The sequence below is a fragment of the Strix aluco genome, chromosome 3, assembly GCF_031877795.1.
Source record: "Strix aluco isolate bStrAlu1 chromosome 3, bStrAlu1.hap1, whole genome shotgun sequence".
NCBI lineage: Eukaryota > Metazoa > Chordata > Aves > Strigiformes > Strigidae > Strix > Strix aluco.
The window spans coordinates 119,120,502-119,142,267 of NC_133933.1; the positions used below are offsets into that span (position 1 = coordinate 119,120,502).

General features: G+C 37.4%; 1 protein-coding gene across 1 annotated transcript; it reads left to right on the forward strand.

Annotated features, from left to right (window-relative positions):
* The first annotated feature begins 330 nt into the window (after positions 1-330).
* DDX1 (DEAD-box helicase 1) lies at positions 331-20,306 on the forward strand. The gene is made up of 26 exons (XM_074820085.1): positions 331-415; positions 2,409-2,460; positions 3,428-3,491; positions 4,190-4,219; positions 4,478-4,574; positions 6,092-6,139; positions 6,276-6,359; positions 7,295-7,378; positions 7,814-7,890; positions 8,979-9,051; positions 9,150-9,226; positions 10,048-10,162; positions 10,669-10,807; positions 11,821-11,881; positions 13,007-13,105; positions 13,806-13,895; positions 14,463-14,651; positions 15,683-15,734; positions 16,185-16,331; positions 17,087-17,178; positions 17,733-17,805; positions 18,236-18,308; positions 18,442-18,484; positions 18,708-18,803; positions 19,549-19,669; positions 19,978-20,306. The coding sequence occupies exons 1-26, from the start codon at positions 400-402 to the stop codon at positions 20,106-20,108; spliced, it is 2,223 nt and encodes a 740-aa protein (XP_074676186.1). The 5' UTR covers positions 331-399; the 3' UTR covers positions 20,109-20,306.
* Positions 20,307-21,766: the final 1,460 nt, after the last annotated feature.

The window sequence follows — 21,766 nt, forward strand, 5'->3', positions numbered from 1 at the left end:
GTATTTGATGAGAAACACTTGAATGGACAATAATATGTCCTATGTGGCCTTGGGTGCGGTGAGAAGTATTTGTGGGGTCTGTAATGTGCGATAAGAAACGGTTTTGCGGCCTACAACTCCCGATAAACAATACATTCTTTCCCACGGGTAGCAAACACGTAAAGTTTAAGCAACTCTTGAACAAGGCCTCTCGTGCAAGTAGCACGCACAAGCAGTTTAACCAACTCTGAACAGGGCCTGTTGTTCAGGGTAACAGAAGGGTGCATAAACGGCCGGGGACGGCCCCGGAACGCGCGGGGCGGCGCCTCCTGCTTCCCACCGGCGCCCTAACGCCGCGGACGGGTGGGCGCTTGCGCTCTGCTGCCGGCCGCGGCCTTCGGCGGCGTTCGTGGTGCGAAGATGGCGGCGTTCTCGGGTACGCGGTGCTGGGGCAGGGAGGGCGGTCGGCTGGGCCGCCGGCAGCAGAGCGCCCGGACAGCCTCTCGCCTCGGGGCCTGCCGGCGCCTTGCAGGGGTGGCGGCTCCCGGTCTCCCTGCGGCGGACGGGCCCTGTCCGCACCGTACGCAGCGCCCCGGGCCTGCCCTCGCTGCGGGCCCCAGGGGTACGGGGCTTGCCACGTAGCAGGCTTAAGGGTCGAGAGGCCTGTGTGGACGGGGGTGCCCGTCCGGGGCCGTTGGGCTTTTGCAGGCCTTCGGAAGGGGGTGTCCAGATGGGTTTGCTGGTTTCAGTGCATGTGTGGTATGCACAAGTCCGACTTCTAAGCAGGACTTGTTCCTCAGGCTGTCTGGTTTTGGTAATAGGGGGCTCATCGTAACTGTTTTGTGTATTGCAGTGGATAATAAGTGATTTTTATAGGAGTAGCTCTATGCTGTTACATGGTTTGAAATATTTGTGTAAACTGTAATCAGAAAACTTACTGCTGAGGGAGGAAGCATCGCTATTTGCATCCCCCCCCCCCCCCCCCCTTCCGTGCACATAGATGCACACATAGGTGACCAATCAGTGTTAGGGTACTGTAAAGTTTTAATATATATGAGGTTTTTATTTGTTTCTTTTAACTGAATTTGTTATATCTAGTCATGAGGGAAAATTTAAAGCTTTTTCCGTAGATCTAGAGATGAGTTTGCATGCTAGCAGAATTAATTTGATTGTAGTTCAGGAAAGTGTCGTAGTGCTATTGTTTGATTAAAACCAAGTACTACATATTGAATTAAACTGTGAAATAGAAGTGTATTAAAAATGAAAAAAAATAGGGAATTTGTATAACTTACTATCAATAGCTGTTTTTATTGCTATGGAAGAAGCTTTTTGCTTATGTGGATTGTTAATTTTGTAGGAGTACAGGCTAACACTTGAAAGTATTAAAGCTTTCTGAAATCATGTTACAAATAAAACATGTTTCTTACAGCGTATGTATTATAGCAAACGGAAGAATAACTTTTGGCTGCGTACATCCATATATGTCAGCCCAGCTGTCTGTGTGTACATGTGTGTGGTAGATGCGAAACCTAGCATGTGACAATGTGAAGGCTAGCACTTAAAAGCTCCCTTTAGGAAGGTGCATATTTGTACTTAAAGAAATCGATTTAGAGTAACCCTATGCACCTGAAAAGATAAACAGCACTTAAATTGTTATTTTGATGGTATGATACCATTGTTTGGGTTGGTTAAGATCTGCTTTCTTCTTGCCCTTATTGAATACCTGCAGGTTTGGTGTTTTTTTCCTAAATGAAGATAATTTGTTTATCAACATACAAATGTTATTATGTGGTTTCATATTTAATTAATATCTGACATACAACCATCAGACCTTGATACAAGTTTGCCGGAAGGGGTATATAAGGAAAAAACCTTTCAAAGCTGGCTGTGATTAGTAAGTGTATGAAAATCAAAACATTGTCTAGTTAATATACATGCTGTAAGTGTCTAAGGCAAGATTTGGTGAACAGAAACTTAGGCATCTCAAATTTGAGTCCTTATATGATGTAGGAATTTTTTCTTTTTTCGAAAACTGTTTGGATCTCAACTGTAGAGAGTCCAGATATTTGTGGTTAACAAAGTCTTCCTGTTGTTTGAATAGGCAGTTTCCTTAAATGTGCAAAGATACATACCTTGCCCTTGAAATGGTACTCGGTTCCTGGTGTATTTGCTTTGCTGTTATGTCTGCACCTGCCCCTATGCCTAGTGTATGCCCGACTTTCCCTGCTCTAGGTGGGGACAATTGTCAGAGCTATATGTGGGGGATGGAGAATGTTTTTGATCTATCACGTGAGTTCAACAGAGAAGGGTGCGTGCACTGTTGCCAAAAATAATGCTTGTTTTTTTCTTGTCTGTAGTTGAAAGTGTTCACACTTTGAAATCTTTGGGGCTACGTTGAGGTAAATAACATTGCTTGTCTTGTATTACAGAAATGGGCGTTATGCCAGAGATAGCTCAAGCAGTGGAGGAGATGGACTGGCTGTAAGTAGGAATGCGTTTGGGCCTGGTAAAATCTACATGCTGCTTAAAATACATTTGTCTCATTAAAGCAAAGCAGATATGTGTTTTCCTTTAACCGTCATTGCATTTCATGCACTTTTTTAGTGTGAATGACTGAAGAACACATTGTGACTGGAGTGGTAACGTTTAAACTTGGACAAACAAAGCATGACTGCTTATACTTCGGTGTCATTTGTTTGATAGAAGCCACTGTGCTTCTGCCTCTGTGATTCTGACTTGTTAATTATGGACTGAGGCATTATTGGATGGAATACTGTCACATAACTGATGATAGTTTAGTAAATGTTTTCCAGACTATGATCTGAATTTGTGTTCTTCAGAGTTGATGCCTCTGTGTTAGTCTTCTACAAAAGTTATTCTTCCTGGTTTTAGTTACTTGTTTGCCTAAAATTATTGGACCTCAGAGCTAGTTTTAAATTGTCATTTAGAATGTTATCAGTATGGACAATCTTAGGGTATGTAGGGTTTTTTTCTCAGATGTATGGTATTAGTTAGCTGTGATTGAGAATGCTGGTTACCTTTAGTTATCTTTACTTTCTCTTCCAGTTTTGAATAGGAATCTTTTATATGAGGGCTGTGTAAGTTGCTTTAAAAGTAAAACTTGTTTGAAGAAAGGAAAACGGGGAATATGTGATTAATCTGTTTCTTTTATAGTTTAGCATAGTGATGTAAGATGTAGCCCTCTTGGCAGGGTGCAGCTGAATCCACTGCATCCACTAGTCACTTCCTGTTAATGTACACTTCCTGTTCCAAGCTCTCCTTGTAAATGGAATCTTTTTCACTTCCATAGCTGCTAGCAAGAAAGAATAACCTTTACCTGCTATTTCCCATCTCGCAGATGACCGTGGTTTTTATGAGTTCCTATAGAAACAAAAGTTCTTTTTTCTACTGATAACATCTATTTGTATTAATGTGTTCTTTCCTGTAGTCTTCCTACGGATATCCAAGCAGAATCCATCCCACTGATTCTGGGAGGTGGTGATGTACTTATGGTATGTATGCAGGATAGCCCTATTCCTAGAAAGCCTATTTCTTTTAATTGTTGTTTGTTCTGTCAATTCCCTTCTTTCCAGGAGGAACCATAGTTAGATTAGGTCTCCTGTCATTCAATAGACAGTATATTCTTTGGCTAAAAACATCTTTGAGTTCCTGGTGTGTTTCCAACTGTTCTTGGAGATGGGGTTCATTCTTATTAGGCTTTATTTTTTGAGTGTTTGACAGGCACTGCCGTATGAACGAGAGCTATCTGATTTCATCTACTCTCCCTTTTGTCATAAATACCTGACAATGATCTGCATGGAACATAACTGATACTGCCTAAACAAATGCTTCAGTATCAATAACCTTGAAGATACCAGATTAGTATGCCTTGTTCATCATGTCTTCTGCAGATCTTGCAACCAAAGTAATGCTTCCTGTGATCTTCTGTAGCGCCTCCAGAAATCTGACATACATATTTTTTCTGGTAGAGTCTGGGAGCTTTTGGGTTTTATTTTTTTGAAGCCTGCTGTAAAGGTTTTCTGTATTTGTATTCACATCTGATTTGTGTGAAGCAATGACATTACTCTCTAAGATTTTCTGTATTATGCAGAAGTAAAAGTAAGCTGAGTTTATTAAAATAGAGCTATAGAATAGTTCTTACAGTGTAAGTTGCAACTGTGCTTAAACTCTTAAATTTTTCTTCCCATAGGCTGCTGAAACAGGGAGTGGAAAAACTGGTGTAAGTAATCAAATTTAAATTAGTGAAAAGTAAAAGTCTTTAAGTGGTGAGAGGTGGGCTGTGTGTTTGTATGTGTATATACAGAGAGAACAGGTAGTTTGCATATGTATTTAAACAGTGTTATTAATAGTCTTTAAAAACATGTGTAGGTGTGTTTTAAAGCACTTCTGGCCCGGGTATTGCACCTGAAAACTAGGGTGACTGTGTATTTGGAAATACCTGTATAAAATGTGGAATGAAAAAAGCTTTCCATCTCAGGCTTTTAGCATTCCAGTCATCCAGATTGTTTATGAAACACTGAAGGACCAGATGGAAGGCAAGAAAGGGAAAGCAACTATTAAAACCGGTGGGGCAGGTAAGTTGATTTTTTTTTTTTTTTTTTGTCACACTCCTCAAGTTTGGAATGCTTAATTCATATCGATTCCATCACCTCCCAAGGTAAAGTTAACCTAACTTGCCATTAGATAAGTTTTTTTTTTCCTTAATTTAGGATAATGTAAATAGACTGTCATCACCCCAGATTTTATAAAACAGTGAATATAAATTTACTGGTGGAGTCATGGAAAGAACTAGGGTGTATTTGACTGTGGTCTCTTAGTAATGCTCATTGTCTTCAGCTTAAGGCTGGCTGATCACACCACAGACTTCAGGGTTCTTCTGAAAGCCATACTAGCTTAGTGCCTTGCAAGATGTGACATGGTAGTAGTGTCCAACTTTAAAAAGGAGTTAAAAAGAAATCTTCCAGTTGCAGGGATAGATGAGACATCAGCAGTGACACCCCAAGGTTGGTTTGGGCCTCTTAAGTGAGCTTGAGCAGAAAGCTTCTAGGCTCAAACTTATTTTTGTGTGGCTGGGGTATCACTGTAGTGTGTCTTCAAATTCTGCTGTGCTGAATGAAGTTGTTGCATTCCTTTTGGCACCTAGCTAGATTTGGAAGCTGAATAACAACATCTCGAGTTGCTGCAGATTTGAACTAGTAAACATTGAACTGAACAGGAAATGCACAGAGCCAGAACCCACAGATATAAAATGGATTGTAACCATGAAAATATCCTCACAGTATTTGAGGGTCTATTATACATCTGTTTAAATAAGCTTGCAACCTGAAAGGTAGTAACCATATCCAGTCTGTAGTATTTATAGACTGAGATTTATGTAAGTCACAGTAGCTGCACAAACAGCATTCTGAAGATGTTACAGAAGTTCTCATCTTTCAGCTTCATTGTAGCTACTACTACAGCCGTGACAGTACAATCAACTTTATTTCAAGGAGGATTTTTTTGAATGTAATGTAAATACATTCAGTAATCCTAATTGAAATGCTATCTAGTTTTACAAAAATAATCTTTGTTCTTCGTGGAACCTCCAGACTTTATTGCAGCATGTTACTGGGATATGAAAAATGAAGACAGAAATTTTATGTGTGTGTATCTTAGCTCTTCTGCAATTACATTTTAACTAATACCCTGAAAAATACCTTAATATAAACTTGGAACAGAAATAGCAAATATATTTCAAATTTATTGCTCTTAATGTAGTTCTGGATATTTTCTAGCTGAATTTGATTGTGATTATGTGGAACTCTGGCTTACTTTATAAGTGTCTTCATTGTTTTCAGTTGTAAGTAGCTTAATCTGTGCTCCCTTTAATAGAATAATCTAAAATTTTGATAGAATTCCTTGGCATTATGCATCTGTGTCCCTCCTTCAAGTTCTAGGTCTTCATTTTGACCCTGTATGAATTGCATTGGAACAAAGCTGTCCCCCCAGAAAATTATGCCAAACGTTGTAGAGCCAGTGTGAACTTCTAATTTGAGTTTTCCAGGCTTACCTTGCTGGTTTAATGTTTTTTCTGTTGCTGTCTTTCAAACAGTACTCAATAAATGGCAAATGAACCCATATGATAGAGGATCAGCTTTTGGTGAGTTGACAGAATATTTGCTTAAATGTTTGCTTGGTGAAAAAAAGAATAAACTGGAAGAAAGCATGCATGAATATTTCTTTCAAAGCACTTAGAGGACCAATTTCTTTAACTAAAACTGTCTTGTCATTTTCAGCAATTGGATCAGATGGTTTGTGTTGTCAGAGCAGGGAGGTAAAAGAATGGCATGGATGCAGAGCAACTAGAGGCGTGACTAAAGGTAGATATAAAATTATGTATTTTGGACACTCTTCTAGAAGTTTCGGCTGAAATGCCCGCTTGTCACCCATTGTTAATGTGGGTGGTTGCGTTTAAAACTTATTATCCATCTGAACATATGTACCATTACTCACTTTACTGCTAGCTGAAGACTGAAATGACAAATACCTCTGTTTTGCTCTCCTTGTGTTGTAAGTTACTTTTTCCCTGATAGGGGATTGAGTCAGAGGAGACAAAATCATAACTAATGTTTATTAGAACATCTTTTATGATGGTGTTTATTAATAGGACGTAACTACTCACATAGTACTTTCTGCTCTTTCCTCGCACGCTTCACACACGCACATTCATGCACATGTTTCATTATTATGTGGTTGGAGCAACAGTTGAGAGGCCAACCTCAACTCTTTTCTTGAAAGCAGAGTCATACTGATACTCCACTGGTTCTAGGTGGGTCTTCAGAAAGGTCCTCAAATAGTCTTATATCATCAGGTGTACAGATAATCCTGTAGTCTGTCTGTATGTAGCAGCCAGTTGGATGTGGTTCAAGTTAAACAGTTAAACCAGTTGTTGATGCTAGCACGTACGGGTGGTCTTGTACTGATTTGGTAGATCCCTGCTCTTCTGAGTTTATTATCAGTTCTTGTGGATTTAGTAGAACCACTGGTCTCTCTGGCTTATCACTCCTTTGCAGCCTTTCACACACTATCTGTGAGCATGTACTTATTCTCTTTAGGATGCTGTTCTCTGATAATCTGTTTCATAGTTACATACATAGGTACCTACAGAACCTTTTCACACTAACGCAGTAGGGGATTTTATGACACTTTGAAGCAGAGGTGGAAATGTTAGACTTGCATGGTCTTGGAAGTAGTCAAATTGAACTGTGATGAAATTGAAATTTAGGTGTTTTAGATCTTTTCTTTCTGTTTAAAGGGAAATACTACTATGAAGTTTCCTGTCATGACCAAGGCTTGTGCAGAGTTGGTTGGTCAACTATGCAGGCTTCATTAGATCTGGGTGAGTTTCCTACAAAAGAAGAATCCCATAGACAGTTTTCATATTCACATGGAGGGGCTGGAGTCCTGTTCTAATCTCGCAGAGAATGAGCTCCTTGGGAAGGATAGCAATATCGGGGAGTTCAAAATTTTTTTGTACAAATGTTGTTCTTCTTGTAACAGGAAATCTGCTTAGGTGGCAACAATGTTTCTTGTCTCTTGTGGCTTTTTTCCCTTTTATTTCAGTTTTTTATAAAGATGACTGGAGACTAGTAAAATCAATAAATGTACTGATACAAAAATACTAATTCAACATATATCAAAGCTAGAAGTCTTTAGTTAGCACTGTATTATTTTTTTACATGGTAGGGTTAGAGGTTTCAGTCACCAATGCAAAGAGGAAAAAAGGTAACCTGTCAGCCAAAAGATAGAAAGCTTTACTTTATCTTGTCTTTAGGCACTGATAAATTTGGCTTTGGCTTTGGTGGCACTGGTAAGAAATCTCACAACAAGCAATTTGACAGCTATGGTGAGGTAAGCTTAAATTGCTTATTGTTAGAAACATTATTAAAAGTTTTGCATGTTGGTTCTGTGCTGTAACAATCAACTGTCTTCCGTAATAGTGCTAACTTTTAAGCAGAGGTCACCTGACAAAAGTACCGTGAAACATTGAAGCATTTAGGGATATGGTGTAGTTGGGAACTGTCAGTGCTAGGTTAGCAGTTGGACTAGATGATCTTCAAGGTCCTTTCCAACCTAGATGATTCTGTGATTCTGTGATTTTTTTTTTTTTGGATTAAAGCATATTAACAGATTTAACAAAAGCAGTTACCAGCTTGAGACTTACGATTGTAGCTAGACTGCAAAAATATTGATACTTATTTAATAGAAGATAAACCTTCTGTGTTACAGGTTAGAGGTTAACTGAGCTCTTGGATTTATTTCTTGGCTTATTTCAGTCTTTAGTTTGAACAACACCAACCTGTCTGTATGCCTTGGTGAATGTCTTAAGTTAGAACATCGTATCCTGTTTGCTAGTAGTTAAAATAGAAGTAATCACACAACTCTCTAATATGTCAAAACACATACTTAAGTGCTAATAAGATGTAGTTAATCATGCTCTATTTCTGGCTATTGAGTTGGGGTTGCTGTCAGAACTGCTATCTTAATGTATATATAACATGCCTCTAGTACCTCCTGCAAAAGTTAGTCTTTTTAAATAATCAAAATACAGGTTTCTGTTACCGTGTTTGGTGCTCTAAACTCAGATTTACATTTGTTAATAAATGCATGATTAGTTTACTTTTCCATAATGCAGGATACTTCCAGGTAAATGACTTAAGTGTGTCATAGTGTTTGGTTTTAAAGTAAATTTAAAACAGCAATAAATGTTTAAATATCTAAGATAAAATGGGCAGCATATGGAAGATTTGTAATCAAATAAAAATATGCATACTATTTATATATTGTATTATTGGAATAACTTGAACTTGCTTCTCTCAAGTTGGGGTTCAGTAGGGAGAAGTGGGAAAACTGTAGAAGTCGACAGAATGTAAGCACTAAGTTTTCTTAATATGCTGGACACTAAAATCTCTTTGCTTCACAAACATGTTTTGTTACAGGAATTCACTATGCATGATACAATTGGATGCTATCTAGACATAGATAAAGGACAAATAAAATTTTCCAAAAATGGTAAGTTTTATTCCCTTTGGAATTTTATTGGGATGCCTGTATTGGGGGAGGGACAGGGAGAGGAGCGCACACCATGACTGAACTAACCCTGCTTTCAGGGAAGGACCTTGGCCTTGCGTTTGAAATCCCGCCGCACGTAAGGAACCAAGCGCTCTTTGCAGCTTGTGTACTGAAGGTAACTTAGGAATATCACAGACATGCAAGATCATGAAAAATGTTCTAGTTTTAGTAACTAACTACTTATACATAAAATTTACATAGCCACCTACGGTTACTGTAGTTGTGCTTGTATACTCTGTTTCCTGTGGTCTACTAGCGTTTCGCTACTGGAGGTCACCACAGTGTTAGCTTTGACAAGTACCGTTCAAGTTAAATATCAAATGTTTAAATTTAAATACTTAAACTTGAATATAAGGGTAGAATAGCATGGATAACTAATTCCTAGTACCAGTGCTATCTTGCCTGTATTAAGCTTCTATATACTATGATTCAACAGATACAAGCAAGTAACTGTAAAGTGCCAAAATTCCTGTTTTGTTTATTATCAGCTGTAACATTACAGTAGTGTAGTAGTATGTCTTTCTGGAGGTAGTCTCTTTGGGATGATCTCTTACCAAGTAAAGGTTTTAGCAAAAAGTTTTGGTGGCCAGAGAAATGTACAAGTCCAAAAAAAAAAATGTGGTTTGGGGTTTGTTTTTTAACTGTGGTTTGTCATTGCAAATGAATGAAACATAAAAGTTCAAAAAAGGTTTCTATGTATCTGTAAATGTGGGAATATTTTGATGTAGAATAAAAAAGTTTTAAGAGCTAGAACAGCACACAAAACGTCTGGCAGGTTTTAGGTGACTTGGGGAAGGGGAATGTGTGTAAGGTGGGAGAAAACAACACATTCCCCTCCTCATCTAGGTGGTTCCTCATGGGGAACTTAATTACAGAATTCTCATTTTATGTGATCTTTTGAATCTGTCTGTATGACACAACTTTGTTGAAATCTAGAATGCTGAATTGAAATTCAATTTTGGTGAAGAAGATTTCAAGTTTCCACCAAAAGATGGCTATATTGGTCTCTGCAAGGCTCCCGATGGTAGTGTTGTAAAATCACAACACTCAGGTAGGTTTGATTTTTAAACTTTTCCTGGTTGCGTATTCAGGTTGTGTTACAGAGCATCTCTTCATCACTTTAATTACTGCTGTATTCAAGGTCTTACTATGATCTTACTGGTAGCAATATTAATGCTTTTTTTGAGTATTCCAAATTTTCTTCATCTTAAGCCACAAATAGTCTAGTATTTTGAATTTAGAAATGCATCAGATAGAGAAGTTCAGCTAAGTTACTCAACAGTGTCATCTTAAAAATGTGTGTGTATTTAAGCTCTGCAATAAAATTAATGATGCTGCATGGTCAGTATACCCACTATCACAGCAAGGTTCACTTGCAATCTCCGAATAGTAATCGGAAGCTATTCATAATTAAGTGAGCAATAACATCACCCTTTAATGAAGCATTTAGAATCATGTGAGTTTAGATTAGCAGTAGAAAATCCCAAGTTTATTTCCAGTAAAAAATTCCAAGACAGGAATATAGTTTGTGTTAATGGCATACTTTTTTTCACTTAGGAAATGCACAAGTGGTTCAAACACAGAACCTTCCAAATGCTCCAAAAGCATTGATTGTAGAACCATCAAGAGAGCTGGCAGAACAAACTTTGAACAATGTGAAGCAGTTCAAAAAATATGTCGATAATCCCAAGTTAAGGTAACAGTGCATCTGTTAGTTGTATTTATGGTTTTGTCCATGGACATGACTTCATGGGGGGGATGGAGGGGGATGTTCCGCTTTGTCGCGAAGTGGACCTTAATCTGCGGTGCTACTTATAATGGCCTCAGCAATATCTGCTGCTAACCAACCTTCTGACTTTTCAGCTACAATTAGACCAGTTAGGGTTTTTTTGATGTGTTCTATCCATGGGCAATTTCTGGCTTGACAAATCTGTTTCTTTTTTTCTGTAGTTTATCAAAGGTGTATGATACTTAATGTATTTAATCAGGAAAAGCGTATCTTCTGCTTACAGCCCTTCTTTTCTGAATATCTTCCTGTGCCCTCCACCTCCCCCTGCCCTCATTTTGTTTGTTTTTCATCTCCAACAAGTAGTTTTATACAAGATTTGCTCTGTTTATGTTAGTGTGCTTGCAGGACAAATATTGCAGTGATTGGCATGGGGATGCAATTCTGAAGAATGAATTGTCTACAAGTTGCTAAAGCTGTTCCTCTTTTGGCTGCCCTTATGAAACATAAACAAGTGTCTCCATATTCTAAACTGCAGTCAGTTTATAAGAGTGCTTTTACTGGAATTGCAGGGGAGTAGCAATGAGGAAAGGCAAGCTGTGTTCTAAGATTCATTTAGTTTACTGTTATTTGCATTTCTAGCTTCCAAGAACACAGGAAACTTATTAAACTAACATGTTTGAGATTTTTAAGGAGCAGATTCTTTTTTAAGATTAAATTGATTATGGTGCTGCTGTACTTCATACAACAGCAATAAAGTAAACAAATATTTTAAAAATAAGTTACAAAAATTTCACTTCAATTAAAATACGGTATACTATATATGAAGGGATGAATTTTAAAATTAATTTTTCTCCTATTAAAATTACTTTCAGAGCTGCTAATCATCAACTAATAAAAGAATCAGTCTTCTGCCAGATGTTTACTATATCTTCTGAATGTAATAAATTAGCAAATGTCAAAATATGTTGATGTAATTTTAGGGAACTGCTGATTATTGGTGGGGTTGCTGCAAGAGATCAACTCTCTGTACTGGAACAAGGAGTAAGTTGTGGTTTTGTTCATATAATTTTATAGTTTGGGTTCTGAATAATTCATGATGTTGCTAGAGAATAATAACGGTGCTGTTTGTAACTCCTGTAAACCTGATAAAAAACAAATTGTGCAGTTGATAGTAAGCTCATGTTGCGCTGGTCTGGCATTTATTGCCTTACTTCCATGGCAGTTGCCAATACAGATGCTTATAGTACTTCTTCAAATTCTGTTGAAGCCCGAGTGCTTCTGAAAATTTTAAAAGAAAGGTGTCATTTTTGCCATTTGACCTTAACTACCAAGACAGAGACAGTTTTCCTGTTAACTTATGCTTCACATTTATGTGAATAAAACTGATCTGCAATTATCAGGGTCAACCTGTACCATAAACAAGTCCTACATAGAAAGAACCAGTCTAGCTTCAGCAGTCGTGCTGTAGGGATAGCATAGTCACTTTTTAATTTAAGACTCACTTTTGGGAAGGAGACCACATCACTATTGATAAGGTTTTTTTCAGTGATTCTAGCTGCCAAAACGGAAATTTTCTCCAAAGCAGGCTTGAACTGGAAGATGCTAGACTTTCATGTGAATGCTAAATTCATGATGGTGAACCCTTCCATCTGGCAAAATCTTGAGTTATTTCTGTAGTTGATAGACTTGATATGTATATTTTCACAGTGAGGAAAGTTAAATTTATCCCCATTTGAAAACAAATCTGTTTGTTGGCGTCAGATAACAAAGTTACACAGCTTGGGGGGCAGGGGAGGGGAGAAGGGAGCAGGACCACAACACTTCCCAAAATTAAGAAAACACTTCCTGCCTAACACAGATTCTGCTAATGAATAGCCATAGAATCAAAATGCAGGTTGAACAGAGAGGTTGTGGGATCTCTCCTTGAAGATACTGAAAATTTTCTTGGACAACTGCCTAAACCAACTTGGAAATTGTCCTTGATTTGCGTGTGATCGTAGGAGTGCAGACTAGATGACCTCAAGAGATCTCTCCAACCTAAATTAGGATTTGGATAATTATAATTAATAGAAAATAGGGCATCATACTAGTAATTGTCTCAAATTTAGACAAAGCTGGTAATGTCTCTAGTGACGGGATCAATTCATACTCTTATGTATTTTATAGGTGGATATTGTCGTTGGAACTCCTGGAAGACTGGATGACTTGGTCTCAACAGGAAAGCTTAATTTATCTCAAGTTAGATTCCTGGTTCTGGATGAAGCTGTACGTAGAGAACTAAGTGATACTTAAGTTCTGTTCTTAAATGCAATATGACATTTCCTAAAAGAGCCAGTGAAACATCATTATTCTGTGTTACTTGGTACTTCAGTGAAACAACAATTAGCTACCTATAGGCTATTCCAGGTTGATCTTTTTGTTGTTTGTAACCATAGTAACCTAGATATTTTTTCCCCTTGTAGCCTCTCTGACAAAGCTGGTTTTTTTTTTTTTTTTTTCTGATAGAGAAATATATTTCAGGCTGTATTCACAAGGTAGTGAAGTCTGTTCCTGTAACTGTACAGGGAACTTGAAAGGACAAAGACAAGATAAGCATATTTGATTACCCAGCAGGTTTTGAAGCCTGTGAATGCAGTAGTCGGTATGCTGTGAAATGAGTGCCCCTCTCTGATCTGTTATAGTACAACTGAATATTCACAAAGACGGAATGCCTTGGGGTATTAGCTAGGAAAAGCTGCTGAGACAGATGTTCAATTTCTTGTGAAGTACAGCAGCTGTACTTCTAAATACATCAAGTTTTTACTTTTTTTTTCCTCCTTAGTAATAATATCCCAGCCAGGCATTGACCTGTCAGCTAATTAAGAGAGAACTTCTGAGACTGCAAGTGTGTTGCTTATTCAGCTCAAGTGTACAGACTGGGACATTAGAAGTGCAGCTTGATTTCTTTTATTTTATTCCCATGTAGGATGGCCTTCTCCTCCAAGGTTATTCAGATTTCATAAACAGGATCCACAGTCAAATTCCTCAGATAACTTCAGATGGAAAGAGACTTCAGGTATAAAATTTGTTTGTAGTTTGGGGGTGGATGGGGTTTGGTTTGTTTGGGGTGGTTTTCTGTGGTGTGTGCTGCTTTCAGTTGTTGACTCCTAGATGGCATGGAGCATGCTTCTTGGAAGTGGAGTTTGTTGTACCTCTTGTTCAAAACTAACACTTGTTCAATGGGTTCAGTAGTTGCCTGTGAGTATGTATTTTCAGTATCCTAGATCTTTAAGCCCAGTGTTTAGTAGTATTTGAGTTATTTGGATATAAACATACCTGAAAACTGAGTGCCTACATACATTATGATTTCTGATGCTCTAATAATCTCGATTCATCAGCTCTCAGTAATTCTGCTTTCTTCCTCTTAAATGATTGGGTTTTTGTAAGAGGATAATTAAGTAACTTACTTTGTGTCTTGACTTTCATCAACTGAGTAGTTCCTTTGAGGAAAGACAGTCAGGGACTCTCTGTTGTGCTATATTATGCTATTCAACTACATATCATTCTTCCAGTTCTACTCTGACCTTTTTTGCTGGGAGAACCTGGTCTTCAGTGGTATCCATATGGCTTTTTTCCTTCTCAGGTGATTGTGTGCTCTGCAACACTACATTCTTTTGATGTGAAAAAACTATCTGAAAAGATCATGCATTTTCCCACCTGGGTTGATTTGAAAGGAGAAGATTCTGTCCCTGAAACTGTACACCATGTAGTTGTGCCTGTAAATCCAAAAGCTGACAAACTCTGGGAAAGGCTCGGCAAGAATCATATCAGAGTAAGTGGTCTGTAAGTGAAAATTAAGATTGTTTACCTATGCTTACTTACATAACCTTCAGAATTGGGGCTTGATGTTGTAGGATCTTTTCCAGCTATTGAAACAGCTTAGTACATCCAAAATGGTTTGTTCCATGATAGTCAGCATCATGATATTGGTGATGTTGTAACACTGTTTCTGAACAGGTCCCTCTTACAAATATGATTGAGGAAGATCTCGATACAGTAACATTCTGTTATGTACTAGAGAACAGTGGCACTACACTGCTTTTTCACTCACTTCACAGCTAATGGTCTGTGGCCTAACTGTAGTTAGTACTTGTCTCTTCTGACTGATCAGGAGGAGGTAAATCTTCCAAAATAGATCATTCTGTAAAGTAGTTTTGTCTGACTTATGTGAGACAAGCAATTTTTAGAGGAATGGATGTCATCTCAGGCTACTTCTGAGGCTCTAGTTTAAATTCTACATTAACCTGACACCAATTCATGTGAGAAGGTGGTGGTTGTTGGAGTCTTTAGTTTTCAAGTTTTGAATAACTTGGGACTGTATTTAGTTCTCAGTAACTCTTATGTCAATAGGTTTTCTTAGCCCCTTGTTATCTCTAGAACCTCCCTTTGTTAGATCTGTTAGAGCCTTTTCACTAAGTCTTAGCATGAATTTATTTCTCTTGGGTTTATCTCTGATTCAACCTGGCATAGGGAAAAAGATTTAGCCATGTTTAGTTTATAGTATGCTGTTTTCAGGTTTGGTGGCTTGGGTTTTTTTTTACTTCATCACTTTTTTCAAAAGTGGTTTCTATCCAGTGCCTACATAAATATTTTTATTGTCCTTTTTTCTGAACAAGTCTTGTGTGCTTACACTCAAGACTTTTCTTCATGTAAAGGTAGATTAGCTTGTCTGGTGGGAGAATAGAATGCTAAGATTACTTTGAAAACTTTAATTTCTTGCTAATTACAAGTTAATGGAAATAAGTATTTCCTCTGTAGTAGGGACTAATGACTGAGGGGGTTTATTTGTTTGTGTTTTTCTAGACTGATGAAGTACATGCAAAAGACAATACACGACCTGGTGCTAACACTCCAGGTAATCAGCAACACTAGTTAAGTAATAGCTTGTGAAATAATCCTTCGTAAATATTAGGAAGTAAAGCTAAGTTATAGTAGATATCAGCCTTGAGTCATGTTCCTAGAAATTTCTATTTCTATGTTTTTGTAGTTCTGAAGAGAAATGTGTTTCTGTAATTGGGGAGGGGAGGAAGGTATATATTTTGCAAGTATATAAAGAATCATTGTTTGTTGGTGTGTGTAAGTAACCTGAAACTCCTGAGTAGTTTTGTTCTTTCTGTATTATGTTACGTTGGAGCAGAAGAACATGGAAGAGGGAAGAAAAAACTGAAGGTCTAGCTCACTTGCTCTGCTACTAGAAGTTTAACTGTCTACTGAAAGGCTAGAGAAAGCTTTAGATGTATGCTGTTCAAAGGCTCTTCATATTTTTAAACTATTTGAGTGAAATAACTTCTTTACTTTTACTTAGAAATGTGGTCTGAAGCTATTAAAATTCTAAAAGGAGAATACACTGTTCGGGCAATCAAAGAACACAAGATGGACCAAGCCATTATTTTCTGCAGGACTAAAATAGATTGTGATAATATGGAGCAGTACTTCATCCAACAAGGTGGAGGTAATATTTTTCATGAAAATCTTATTCCGCTCACTTTCCTGTTTATTTCAAAGCCAAAATTGTATGATAAAGGTTGCCAGTATTTGGACATCACACAAATAAAATTGTGCTTAAGTTTGGTTTTTTTTAACATACCCACTAGACATAAAAGTCAGGGTTTGGTAGCAGGGAGCTGCAGGGGTGCTCTTTGCAGGAGGCAGCCGTGAACTGCCCTGTACCGCGTTCGAAACAGCTCTGAAATGGCTGGAAGCAACCCATCATGCACCAAAGTTTGAACCAATGAGAAGAGTATGTGATGCCTCTGCTGAAACATATATAAGAAAAAGTGATAGTTATTAGGGGCAGGAGACATGGGGAAAAAATGTGTGTGTGTGTGTACAAAAGTACACACATAAGGAAACATGGAAGGAGAAATGTGAGAGAACACAGGGGAACACTGAAAGGTGACGTGTGAGGAGAAAGATGAAGCCGCATGTTTGGAGAAACAGGGAAGTTTAGACTAGGAAGGAGTGAGGAAACATGCCTGCACAGACCTTCTTTGGGGAAGGGGAGGGAAAGGTCTTTGTTAAATTGTTTCTCTTGTTTTTCCCCAATGCCTGTATCAGTAATTAGAAGTTTATGTTAATCAGTAATAAATTAAGTGAAATTCCCCTGAGTCAAGACTTTTGCCCACAAAATGTACTTTTATGCCAGTTCTGTATGGTGGTGTGTCATAAGTTGCATATGATGTTATTAATGCATAGCAACTCTTTCAGGCCCTGATAGGAAGGGACATCAGTTCTCGTGTGTGTGTTTGCATGGTGACAGAAAACCTCAAGAAAGAAAGCAAAACCTGGAAAGATTTAAGGTGATGTAGCAGATTCTTGAAGGCTGTTCCCTCACTTCCCAATATCTGAAATCATCTATTAATGTGTTGCTAGTTCTCCATTTAAATTAAATTGCATTCAAGTGCTCTGACCCACTTCCTAAAATTCTGTGAGGCACAGTTTCTGTAGGTGGAAATCTATACTGTCATTCAATATGATCTCTGTTACTTTTCATTGAGAGGATGGGTGGTCTTACTTTTAAATAAAACCTACATTTAAGCTCTAAGAGGTTATATAGGCTTTTTTAAAGCCTTTGGTCCTTAAATATTAAACAAAAAAATTCTAATATTAGTTTGGTTTTGATTAAGCCATTAATTGATTTATACTTGGCTTATGCTATTGGGGAAAGAAATAGGGATGTAAATTGACGGTGCTATTCACATTCAAAAAGCACTGATGCACGGTGGAAGGGCTTTATTTGAAATGCTCTTAAATGTAGAGACACTTCAAGTGATATGAAGGACTACTGTTACATTGTCTGGGATTTTGTTTGGTTTATTTAGCACAACACTTCTTTACAACTATGTTTTCATAGAGAGGAGATGTCCGTTTCTTGATCTGCACAGATGTTGCTGCTAGAGGAATTGATATTCATGGTGTTCCATATGGTAAGATGTAACCTCTAAACTAAGCTATTGAATTGCATATGGCTTCAATACATTTGCAGTCCTGAAAACTAGCTAAAGCAGGTATATAACTTAGAGCTTCATTTTAAAAAGATGTAGTCATTGAAGGCTTGAACTAGGCAACTTTTAATTTGATTGTTCACCATACCTTCTCAAATACCTGATGATATTCTGCATTGCTGAGGATTCTTTGTTTTTCCACTCTTGTCAAAAAGTAATAATGGAGAAAGCAGTTTTATAATGGAAGCCTCAAGTCTAGGTATTCCAGGTAGTGACAACTGTAACTGGTGTAATAGAACAGAAAGTATGTATATGGGGTAGGGAGAGGAACTGTAACAATGAAGATCATATTTATTTTAGGTATGTTTTTTAAAGAATTTTGTATTCTCTGTGAATTGCATGTATCTTACAGTTATTAACGTCACACTCCCTGATGAAAAACAGAACTATGTTCATCGAATTGGGAGAGTAGGCAGAGCTGAGAGGTATGTATGTGTTCAGATTAGTTGCCATGTTTTCTTGATTTTTTTATTGGGTTTTTTTTTTTTGCTTGTTTCATAAGTTGGCAGTAGATACTGAAATATATTTTTCTCTCTCCCTTCTCCCCTAATATTTCAGGATGGGTTTGGCAATCTCCCTTGTGGCAAAAGAGAAAGAAAAGGTAATTATGCTCCAAAGCAAAATTGAACAGATGTTATTGACTGAAGTTCTATCCACAGCTGATGCCTGACTTCAATATCCTGCATTGGAAAACTGCTTGTTCGTTCTTGTTTAATTGAAAGGGAATTTAAATAGATACCTGAACTCTTTTTCATGCTATAATTAATCAAAATGAATGTACTAAACTTTCACAAATTTTGGAAGTTGTTTTTCTTTATTTCTAGGTTTGGTATCACGTATGCAGTAGTCGTGGAAAAGGGTGTTATAATACTAGACTGAAGGAAGAAGGTGGTTGTACCATATGGTACAATGAGATGCAGGTAAGCATTTTGCTTAACGAGAATGTTCTAATTCCTCTGAAAGACTGTGGGATATAACTTTTGTTTTAGCTGTGTAGATGAAGTACAAAGCTAGTGTCGGGGTGTTTATAACTTTGATGCCATTTGAAGAACACATTAGAAAACTCTGCAAGCTATACCTTCTATAAGTTATTTAATTATGAAAGCTTATAGATCCTAGCCAGTTCTGTTTGGAGTCTTATTTTCAGCTTCTCTATAACCTTCCTAATCAAATGCTGTTAAGAGTTACAGGATGTTAGTTATGCATTTTTGTTTAGATGGTTTGTTGGAAAACTAAGTAATTTAAATTGTTGTTCCTCTAACCTGGAAATAGTGTGTCACTTAAGTACATTGTCATTGGGATTTGTATACCAAGTATGAATGCTTGTTAAAATCACAGTACTTACCTTCTTTCTACATTAAAGAAGGATGAATGATATATCATCTGTGGTAAAATAAGCTTGGACTGTGAGCTCTATTATAAAGTAGCCCCACTCACATAAGTAGGGTAGTATGTAAATGTTTCTTGGTAGGGTAAAAATACACTGAGATTGGAAATGAACTTGTATAGTCCATCTGAGTAAAGAAAGTGTTAGTCTTTGGTATCTGCAACCACATTTCTGTGTAGAGGTCCTGTTGAAACTACTTGAATGTGACTGTTTAGAACACTAGTCTAACTGAAGTCTTGGACCATAAGAGTACTTTAAGACTTTTTTTTTTTTTCTAGTTGCTAGGGGAGATTGAAGAACACTTAAACTGCACTATTGCCCAAGTTGAACCAGACATAAAAGTACCAGTAGATGATTTTGATGGGAAAGTTACGTATGGGCAGAAAAGAGCTCTGGGTGGTAAGCAATGAACTACTCTTGAGTTACCTTGTGTGCAGTGCGCAGTTTCTCGGTTGTCTGCTGTGTAACTACAGAATGATAGATTAAAAAAAATCTGCTAGTTATTTGTCTTCTGCATTTGCTACATGCAGTCTTACGGGTTGCAAGTGACCAAGGTGTGTTGTAAGCCTGGTTTTTTGTTCGTGCTTTTTTTTTTTTAACAAGTTAACAAAGTTACTTTAACTTTCTGAATGACTGTGGTTGAGCAGTATTAGCTCTGCTGAAAAATGGCTTTGAACACACCATTTAGATTGGGTCTCTTTTGGCAGGTGGACTGTATAAAGGCCATGTGGATATTCTGGCACCTACAGTACAGGAGTTGGCTGCCCTTGAAAAGGAGGCTCAGACATCTTTCTTGCATCTTGGCTATCTTCCTAACCAGCTGTTCAGAACATTCTGATTGTGCCATACTTGAGATGAGCTTGAGTTAATAAATGCTCTACCCTTCAAATACAGAAATCCTATATTGTCTCTGAGTAGCAGTAGTTAGAAAATGATTAAAATTAAATATGCTTCCTGCATAATGAACAGCATGTTCAGCATTGTTAACTCTATGTTAGCTGTTGTCTTGATTAAATAAAGCAAGTCAAAGATGAAATGATTTCTTTTGCTCTTCTTTTGCCTTGCCTTGAGGATTAATTTGCAGAATCATTCTTTGCATAGCTTTTTGGTTTATTGAGAATACAAGTACAAATAGATAGTTAAGCAAATCTGGAAGAAGGAGAGTTTAATTTTTTTCTTTGCAGAATATATGTTAAAATTACTTAGCTGTGTACTGTAATTTTTAATGCTGGGCTTTTTAGAGAAGCATCCATATTCAGACAGATGTTTATATTTAAGATACTGAAGAACAGAAAAAATGGCACACCAACTTCCTGAAGTATGGATTTGGAGTTCTTGTTTATCCTAAAACCATAAATCTAGGCTGATAACTGTGTTTTGATTCTGTAATACTGGACTTCTCAAAGGTAATGTGTCTTAAATTTCTAAAATTGATCTTGTACAAAGCATTCTATGGTAGTCTGAGTTCAGAGAAAAATAACACACAGGTATCAAAGCCATTTGTAAATCTTAAGGAAATGCTTTTTCATCCAGCAGTATAGGTTGAAGTAGTTAATAACCTTTGCTACTGCTTTCAGGCAGGCTGAATTTGTTCAGATGAAGTTACTGTAGTAGCTTCCTCTTTTCTCTAGTGACTTCTCTAATGGTATGTAGAAATTTCGGTGACTTTGCCTGCAAATTGTCACCTAAAATACCAGTGGTCATTGGGAATACCTGACAACCCAGAATGAAAGTAACCTTTTGCTTTCCTCATGAAGACTTCTAGTCACAAAACGTTTAGTCGCCTTGCAGAAAGCAGTGAAAACCAGATGAAACTCAGTTTGAGCAGACAAATTTTTTTGTGTGTAATGTTACTTGGAGAGAGTGGACTGGGAGTCCTAGCTATTGTAATAAAATACACAGATTTCTCATTAAGTTAAAAAACTTCAAGTATTTACTGTGACTATGTGATGTTATGTGATCCTAAACTGATCCTTGTAGAATCTTTCCTTTAATACCTTCTATATACTTTAAAGGATGGGGAGGGGAGGACATGCGATGCTTATCATTAGGACTTGGGAAGAAAAGTTCTACCATTTGTTGTATTGGTCATCTCTTGCCAGACGAGTAATGAAATCTATTAACCATGAGTCAATACTAATTTATTGCAGTGTCTAAAATAATTTTAGGTACAGGAGAAGACAGATCATGCATGTTTGCAAATTGAAACGGAGAGTAAAACAGTTTCATCTAGTTTAAAGTGGACATACAGTTTCAGTTACTGCTGTCTTAAAATACTAAGAAGATGAACTTTCCAGAAAACATCACATTTCTTCAGAAAGCAAGTAAGGTTATTTAAAGAAAAATTAAAAAAACAAAAAAAAAATAGAAAGCTAAATGGAATTATGCCAAATTAAGTTCAGACAGTTGTCCCTGGCATGAAGTCCCTGGATGTTCACTGTCTTTTATTATTTTTATTTCAGAATACACTTTACATGTAAAGTTAACAGTAGTGAT

Bases quoted from the DNA above. Each gene is read 5' to 3' on its own strand.
- DDX1 (XM_074820085.1), top strand. The intron at 10,163-10,668 runs GTAGGTTTGATT...TTTTTCACTTAG, and splicing joins TGTAAAATCACAACACTCAG to GAAATGCACAAGTGGTTCAA. The intron at 14,652-15,682 runs GTAAGTGGTCTG...GTGTTTTTCTAG, and splicing joins TCGGCAAGAATCATATCAGA to ACTGATGAAGTACATGCAAA.